The 8,085-nt window shown below is 40.9% G+C and overlaps 1 protein-coding gene and 1 long non-coding RNA gene across 6 annotated transcripts in view; one reads left to right on the top strand and one right to left on the bottom strand.

Moving 5' to 3' along the window:
* Positions 1 to 6: 6 nt before the first annotated feature.
* TRNT1 (tRNA nucleotidyl transferase 1) overlaps positions 7 to 8,085 on the top strand; it is an 11,715-nt gene continuing 3,636 nt past the window's right edge. Inside the window, exons 1-9 of one of the 4 annotated variants that reach the window (XM_026074762.1) lie at positions 7 to 228; positions 1,104 to 1,297; positions 1,902 to 2,040; positions 2,321 to 2,447; positions 3,536 to 3,729; positions 3,913 to 4,163; positions 5,470 to 5,714; positions 6,268 to 6,309; positions 6,533 to 7,065. In XM_026074762.1, coding sequence (XP_025930547.1) covers positions 72 to 228; positions 1,104 to 1,297; positions 1,902 to 2,040; positions 2,321 to 2,447; positions 3,536 to 3,729; positions 3,913 to 4,163; positions 5,470 to 5,714; positions 6,268 to 6,277 — 1,317 coding nt within the window. In that variant the 5' untranslated portion in view covers positions 7 to 71 and the 3' untranslated portion in view covers positions 6,278 to 6,309; positions 6,533 to 7,065. Of the gene's footprint in view, positions 229 to 1,103; positions 1,298 to 1,901; positions 2,041 to 2,320; positions 2,448 to 3,535; positions 3,730 to 3,912; positions 4,164 to 5,469; positions 5,715 to 6,267; positions 7,066 to 7,186; positions 7,289 to 8,085 lie in introns of those variants that run through there. The other 3 variants (XM_026074758.1, XM_026074760.1, XM_026074761.1) reach the window with 3 other exon arrangements.
* LOC112970415 lies at positions 2,455 to 5,463 on the bottom strand. Of its 2 annotated transcripts, none has more exons than XR_003254992.1 (3): positions 4,885 to 5,463; positions 3,236 to 3,377; positions 2,455 to 2,888 (listed from the first exon to the last, which is right to left on the bottom strand). It is a non-coding gene; the product is annotated as an uncharacterized LOC112970415 (long non-coding RNA). The 2 variants fall into 2 exon arrangements; XR_003254993.1 differs by lacking the exon at positions 4,885 to 5,463 and adding an exon at positions 3,825 to 3,901.

The raw sequence follows: 8,085 nt of genomic DNA, 5'->3' as shown, positions 1-8,085 counted from the left end.
GCGCCGGGCGCGGAGGACGCGAGGCGCCGCGGGCGTCTCGGCGCCGCTTCCCTCTGCCCTTGCGGCCGCAGATGTGGGCCGGGGCGCCGCTCCTGCGCTGTGGGGCGAGGCTCCGGCTCCGGCTCCTCCCGCGGCGGCAGCGGCAACAGCAGCGAGCCCGCGGCGCCATGAGGCTGGAGTCGCCTCAGTTCCAGGCGCTCTTCACGCCGGGGCTGCGCGCCGTGGCAGGTGAGCGAGCGCGGCCGTTGGGCGCGTGAGGGGGGCGGCGGCGGCCGTTGGGCGCGTGACGAGGCGGCGGCGGTTGGGCGCGTGAGCGGCCCCGCGGCCGTTGGGCGCGTGAGGGAGGCGGCAGCCCTTAGGGGTGCGGGGCTCTAGGTAGCAGCTTCAGTGTGGCAGACACAGGCCGTTGTTCAGTTTTAGTCACTGTTGCCTTAAAGCAGTGGCTTGAAAGTGGTGAATCGCCATCTTGGTCGACTCTCCCGGGCTACTGTTCTTGAACAAATTTAGTTTGCAGGGTTTTTTCGGTGCTGTCAGCACGCATTCGCTGCGGCCTGTCGTAAGTAAACTAAAGCGCTTTTTACCTCGTGCTTTGCCAGCTGCCGGAAGCGTTCTGCTGCCCTGAGTCTCCCAGTGTTGTGTTAGCAAAAACGTGAATATTTAGGGTATCAGAAAGGCCCCAGCTCCTCATAGCTTGAGCGATGAAGTAGTGTGCTTGGAGAAGCAGTTGTTGTGCTTGGGGAAATGTGGGTGCGTAGCATGGCCTGAGTCTGGGTGCGGTGCTAGCTGGGAAAAAGAAAAATCTGTTGTGGCAAACTCATCCCGCTTCATAGGAAAATACGCCAGGCACGTTGCTGGTTCAACAGGGTCAACTATTCTGTGGATTGATAAAGTAAAGCTACATTGYGACCATGAAAATACCTGTGGGCACCCAGCTGTGTATCTAAGTCTGTRCATTTTGCATGAAACTGTGAGATATCTACATTTTGCCACTTATTGTGTACTGTAATACGTATACCCACTTGTATGAACTTAATCTGTTATGGTTGACAGTGTGTTTTGTTTTTATTTTAGAAGGTGTTTTATGATTTTCCTTTTCTTCCCAGAACTGTTTGAGAAGAAGAACTATGAGCTGAGAATAGCAGGAGGTGCCGTGAGGGATTTGCTTAGTGGAATGAAACCAGAAGATGTAGATTTTGCCACTACGGCTACGCCAGTGGAGATGAAGGAGATGTTCACGTCTGCTGGTGTTCGTCTGATCAATAACAAAGGAGAAAAACATGGAACCATTACTGCTAGGGTTGGTTTATGGTTTGACTGGGATCTTTTCTGTCTTAACTGCTCCATGTATCTGTGAATATATGGCATATCCAGTGGAAAACTGGTAGCATGCTTGTTCTTCATCAAAATATCACACTAACGGTTTAAATGAGACCTTCCTTTAAAGTATGGCATGCTTTCTGATTAGTTTTTTGTTTGTACAGTTCAATGGCTTAGCATGTTTTAATGCATGTTAGCTTTGCATAACCTGTTTATGTTGCTGAATCTTTGTTAGAAAAGATAATATAGGCTGCTTATGTCTTCATGTGATGCGAGGAAGTTGATCCTAGTGTTTCCTGTTCTTATTCCTGATTTCCCAAGTCTTGCTTCCTCTATTCTGCTCGTTCCTCTGCCTCTTATTCCATCTTCTGTAGGAAGACTTCTGCAGACTATCTAGAAAATGAATAATGCAAAGATTATTTTCAGGTATTGATATTTTTTGATTGTCTGCTCTGTGTGGAAATATGTGTATAGTTAATGTTCAAGCTGGGTAAATGTAAAAACTAGGTATTCTTTCTGTCCCATGTTGGTTTGCATGTATGTTCATTATTGTGTTGTAATAACAGTATTTGTGTAACTTTCAGCTCCATGAACAGAATTTTGAAATAACTACCCTTAGAATAGATGTCGTCACCGATGGACGACATGCAGAGGTAGAATTCACCACTGACTGGGAAAAGGATGCTGAAAGGAGAGATCTCACTGTCAATTCCATGTTTTTAGGTAAATTCTTTCAAAAGTAAATTTTAGATGACGCACTGGTTTTCGAATTCAGCCAATAGATTATCTCAGTTTGTTTCCACTTTATTTTTTTTGTATTGCTGTTAGCTGAAAGGTCTGTACAAATACGAGGGAAGATGTGACTAACTAGATCCAGATCTCATGTTTTCAAATGACTGTGTTGAAGTATGCAAGCCATGTTTGTTTGGCTTGCTGCTAACAGAATTCCAGATTTCTTATACAGTCATGTAAGTTTATATTCATCTGTTTTTTCTTCTTCTAGGTTTGGATGGAATGCTGTATGATTTTTTTAATGGATATGAAGACTTAAAAAATAGGAAAATTAGATTTGTAGGACAGGCAAGTGAGAGAATACAGGAAGACTATTTACGAATCCTCAGATATTTCAGGTACTAGGCTTTGCCTTTTCTAGATAAAGAAATGAACTAAAGAAATTGCTTCTCGTAACTAATTGGATAGAAAAGTAGTTTCATAGAGAAGATTCAGAATTGAAATTCAGACAATGCTTTTTCCTCAGAAACATGCTGAAAACACTTGTTACTTGCCTTTTCCATGTAAGTGAAAAATAGCAGCTGTGCTTCGAATAAGGTTTTCCAGCAGTTCTAACTCTGAAATACAACAGACATAATTTAAAAGGCAATAATGTGAAGTTTATTGATAACATGTAGATGGTTGAACTGCATTCTATCAGCAAAACTAAAATTACTTGCCTTGAAGCTTTCCACAAACAGGCAGAGGGCAGGGGTTCCTCATCAAGATTGATTTAGCTAAGCTGCTTTGGACAGTCAAAGTCCTTAAGATATTCCAAATAGAATCCTGGTCCTCTTTTGCTGAGGAATAGACAATTTGCCATTAATTTCAGTGGGTGCAAAATGGTGCTGGCCCGTTAAGAGAGTACTGTGTGTGACATGTGATGTGGGAGAAGAAGGAAGAATAGGTGTTCTGAAGACAAGAATGCTGTATGATTATTGAAAGATGAATTAACGTGATTCTGTGTAAGTACGAATCAGCGATATGCTTCAAAAATATTTAGTTGCCGAAAAAGGACTTTGGTACTTAATTTTCAAAAGTGCCCAAAGAGATTTTGCAAATGCTACCTCTCTAGTTATTTTTCTTCTTCTTCTTTTTTTTTTTTTTTTTACAAATCTGATATACCTTTTTTTTCTTTGCCACTGACCTTTTGCAAGTCATTAAGTCTCTCTCCAGTTTTTTCTTGTCATACTGCTTTGTAAAATGACTTATAAAACAGCAGTGGAGACCTTTAAGATCTATGGATGAAGAGCATTGTAGAAGGTCTTGAAAACATCATAGGAAGGTATCTGTGATATAAAATGAGTTGTGGTTGTTGTATATTTTTAAGTTTCCACTAGTATTTTAAGTGAGAGCATTTAACATTGTCATGATATACATTCTCTGAATAGCAGTAATAAGTGGAATAATTGCTCTGAACAGTAACATACAGAATTTATTTGGGCAGGTTTTATGGAAGAATAGTAGAAAAGCCTGGTGATCACGAACCCAGCACACTGCAAGCAATTAAAGAAAATGCCAAAGGTTTGGCTGGAATATCAGGAGAAAGGATTTGGGTGGAACTGAAGAAAATTCTTCTTGGAAACCATGTAAATCATTTGGTTCGACTTATGTATGAGCTTGATGTTGCCCAATATATAGGTAAAGTGAAATGAAGATTGTAAATGACACAAAGAATAGGAAATCAAACAGAACTACAGCGTGGCGAGCTAAGATAAAATCTTGTTTGTTTTTACCCAGTAATAAATTAGATTTTTTCCTTTGTTAACTTCTGTGCTTCTTATTAATGCTGTTTCTTGTTCCTTTTTGTGTGTATCCCTTTAGGACTACCACTTAATGGAAGTTTAGAGGAGTTTGACAGAGTCACTAAAAACGTTCAAAATCTGTGTCCAAAACCGATGACTGTTCTAACGTCACTGCTCAAGGTGAAGGATGATGTCATAAATCTTGATTTGAGGCTGAAAATCTCAAAAGAAGAGAAGAACCTTGGCCTTTTTATAGTGAAGCACCGGCAAGACTTAACCAAAGCTATGGGTCCAGAACCACTTAAGCCGTATCAGGACTTCATAATGGATGTGAGTGTATTTCATATCACTGTATTATGTTCTTTGCAGTAAACCTAGAACTTGCGCTTTTACAGATTACCAAAGATAATGTCTAGTGGTAAGGAAGGGCCTTCAAGAGCCAAATAAGAGCCATTTCATTGGCAGGCTTGTTTATGGGTCTTGGGCAAGTTGTTGCACCTTTATGTCAAAGTTTCTCTTTACAGACCATGATATTTTCATCAGAAAGCTGGGAAGTATTGGTGAAAAGTATTAGCCAAAGTTGAATTGCTCCCAGTGTAGTATTGTTACAGTAACATGCCATATTGTTCTGTATTAATGATACAAGTTCCAGGTAAGTAAGGTTGTAATAGATCTTAATTTTGTTTTAACTTGAAGAAGGGACCAGAAATTAACAAGAGCTGTCACAAATGTCCTGGTGTGTTTTTGCAACGTAAAACAGAAACTTTGATATAAAAAAAATTCTTTTCCATTAGTAGAGCTTAGTTTTACAAGAGGATAAATATCAGTGTTTCTACTTAAGTTTTCTTTCCGATCTAAAATACTGAGGCTTTAAGTTCATTTGTAAGTTTAAAAAAAAACAAAAAACAAGCAAACAAAAAAAAAACCCCAGCAGTTCTGAGAAACTTGCATTCTGGAGCAACTTTTTAACTGAATTTAAAAGCCTACCTTTCAGTCAGGCTTGAAAATGTCACGTTCAATCTTCTGAAACAAAAGTTTCCTGAAAACATACCTTGTGACTGAAAGTTTGCTGTACTGTCCCAGCTGATGTCCCCTCCTGCATGAAAACATGAGGCAGGATCTAGACCACTAGGGWTTCCGGCTTTTTATGTCGAATTCAACTCCTTGAATTCCGCAGTGAAAGCGCGTGCAGTTTTTGGAGYGCTGGTGTGTGTTCTTTGTGAGGAGTACTGTTCAGTAGGCAACCTGTGACATTCTGCCATAGCAAAGTTCAAGTAATTTTCAAGTGAAGTTCTGCGCTTTTATTGCTGTACTTGAGACTGCAGGTGAGAGATATCAATCTCTGCAGTAAGGTGTGTCCCCCATAGGAGAGGTGATAGTTCCCCTCCAATTGTAGGCTGAAGAAAATGGTTACAGCTATTATCTGCAATTCAAGAAGTCTCCAGGGATCTCTTCAGGCTTCCAAGTTAGGACTGAGTTCTAAAACTCACGAGACAGAAGATATCCTAGCTTTCATAGTGCAAACTCGTTGCCCAGTTAATCCTCATAAGGTGTCGTGGGACTAACATGATGTTGAGCACAAACTGTTTGAGCTGTTTTCTAATGTTTCACAGTGAATCTTCTTATTTTCTTTTAGTCTAGGGAAGCTAATACAAATTCCAGGATCTGTGAGCTTCTAAAATACCAAGGAGAAGAACATCTTTTAAGAGAAATGCAGCAATGGACTGTTCCTTCTTTTCCTGTTAGTGGCCATGATTTAAGAAAAATGGGAATTTCTTCAGGGAAAGAAATTGGAACAGCTTTACAACAGTTGAGGGATGAATGGAAGAAGAGTGGATACCACATGGATAAAGAAGAACTCTTAAGTTGCCTGAAAAAGCTGTAAGATTGTATAATAGTTGAGAATTGTTTATGCCCTGTCTAAATAGAACCAAGGTACTAGTAAATATGTTGTCAGTGTATTATCAGCCAGTATARCATTTCGTATTGTAAAGACCTTCACAGGCAAACTGTTCTCCTGTTTACTAATTCATAAGAAGTTCTGCAAGCACAGGGTTAATTCTGCAGTAAAGTAAAACGTTATTTGCCAAATTCTAAAAAGCCTACCTCTTTTTGTTGTTTTTTAATGATAAATACTTACTACTTCATCTTCACTTAGGACAAGTAGAGGTGACACCAGGATTTTTCTCATTCTGATTTTGCTACATCCAGGAAGAGTAGTTTCTGTGCTCTAGATAAAATCATCTTCCTCATGCTTCCCCCCCCGCCCCGGAGAGTGGCAAAGCTCCTCAAAAATAAAGTGATCTAGATGTTTTCATAGTTAAAGCTAAATATCAAATTGAAATCTTCATGTGCTGTCTTACCATGTAAAACATGTATGTTTTTTTGAAGGATTTCATTTTTCATAATTCCAGAATCAATTTTTGCTTAACAGGATGACTTAACTGGCTCAGTTTCACAGGCAATATCTACTTGGGTATGTGAACTTCCTCTCTCTCCAGTAGTCTTTAACTTATTCCTCACTGTGAATAACTGTAGAAGACTGGTGAAAGGTTCTGCAATATGTTTTCAACTTTCTATGTGAAACTTTAATGTTAATAGTAGAAGGGAAGGGAGGTCAACGTTCCCTGCCTTTTGTTTGTTTGTTTTCCCCTGTGCCAGGTCAGTGACTCCTGTTTTCCTTCCTTTTTCTTTCACAGCACATTCGTTCCAAAGGAATTAAGATGACATTGTTAATGTGCTTAAATAAAATGCACTTGAGCTAAATCATGTAGTTCTGTCACCTTTAAAGTGCAACCACTCTAGAAAAGTTGCCAGTTTGTATTGAGAGAATACAAGAGAAATAAATGGGTTTGACTATTAGTTAAAACAGATAAGGAGGGAAGAAACCTGAACAAGAAGTTTGCTTGCAGGTAGTATCTAATACATTATACTGGATTTTGTTTTAAGAGGGCTTAAGTTATGTTCATAGTCTGTTTGAACAGTAGCTATTAATAGTGTGGAAGGCAGGTGTTTGAAGCTGTGCTGCACCTGAGCTGTCTTAATGAACATGTATTAACATCCCTGGATTTTTTGGGTTGCTTTTAAAAAAAACAGCAAAAATGATTCTTAACAGAAACTGCTCTTTTTATATAAATATATATATATATAAATGTAGATTTTTATTAGCAATTTTAAGTTTTCCTATGAAACCATGGATTACTACAATAAAATTTTGTTTCTTTTTTCCTCATTGTAGTTATCATATTCTAACACTAGATGGCAGTTATATCAATGTAGTTTCCCAAAAATTAAGCATTTTGTATTTTCATATAGATAATTGTTCCAGTTGATTTTTTTTTTTTTCCGGGAAGTCAGTTACCTTACGTAAATTATGCTGAAGGTACTGAAGAAGTTTGGGAAGACAGCAAGGGAAGAAAAAAGTGCTCTTTTTCTCTGTTAATAAGACAAATGAGGTAAGAACATGGTGGTGTTTCATTTAATTACATAATTAAATTGCAGCCACTGTGAACAATTTATTGAACTACTGAAATTGGGGGAGGGTGGGGACTAACAAAACTTAGTACAATAGTAGGTTCTTGTCCTGTAGGGGGCATTCTACAAAAACTACATCCTTAAAGGTAACTTCAGCCGGCATGGGGGTGGGGGGGGTGCGTGCATATTAACCCAAGCTCCAGGCATGTGCACAAACCCACACGTGTGCATGCACGCACAAAAGCACGTGTACACGCACACATGTGCACACACACACACACACACACACGCACACGTGCACACACGTACACACAGAATCCCTGTCCAGGTGCTGGCTCTGCACTAGCTGGGGGGGGGTTGCAGGGGCCCCATGGGAACCCCAGGGCCTGAGGCTTAACCAAAGACTGCAGCTTCACTGTGCTTTGCCCCCCCCCGTCATGCCCTCATCGCGCCATTGCCACATCATCACACCTTCATCATGCCCCATCACACTCCCCCCTTCACGCCCTCATCGCTCCCTTGTTGCTCTATTGTTCCCTCCTCACGCCCCTGTCACACCCCCATCATGCCTCCGTCACCCCCATCACGCCCTCATCGCTCCATCGTTCCCTTGTCACGCCTCCGTCACGCCCCCCCCATCGCTCCCTTGTTGCTCCGTTGTTCCCTCGTCACGCCTCCGTCACACCCCCGTCACACCCCCTTCACACCCTCATCGCTCCCTTGTCGCGCCGTCGTTCCTTCGTCACGCACCCCCATCACGCCCTCATTGCTCCCTTGT

This window comes from Apteryx rowi, unplaced genomic scaffold (assembly GCF_003343035.1).
Source record: "Apteryx rowi isolate R43461 unplaced genomic scaffold, aptRow1 scaffold_4, whole genome shotgun sequence".
In the NCBI taxonomy this organism is placed as follows: Eukaryota; Metazoa; Chordata; class Aves; order Apterygiformes; family Apterygidae; genus Apteryx; species Apteryx rowi.
The sequence above is the reverse complement of the archived record's forward strand: the minus strand, read 5'-3'. Positions and strand labels throughout refer to the sequence as shown.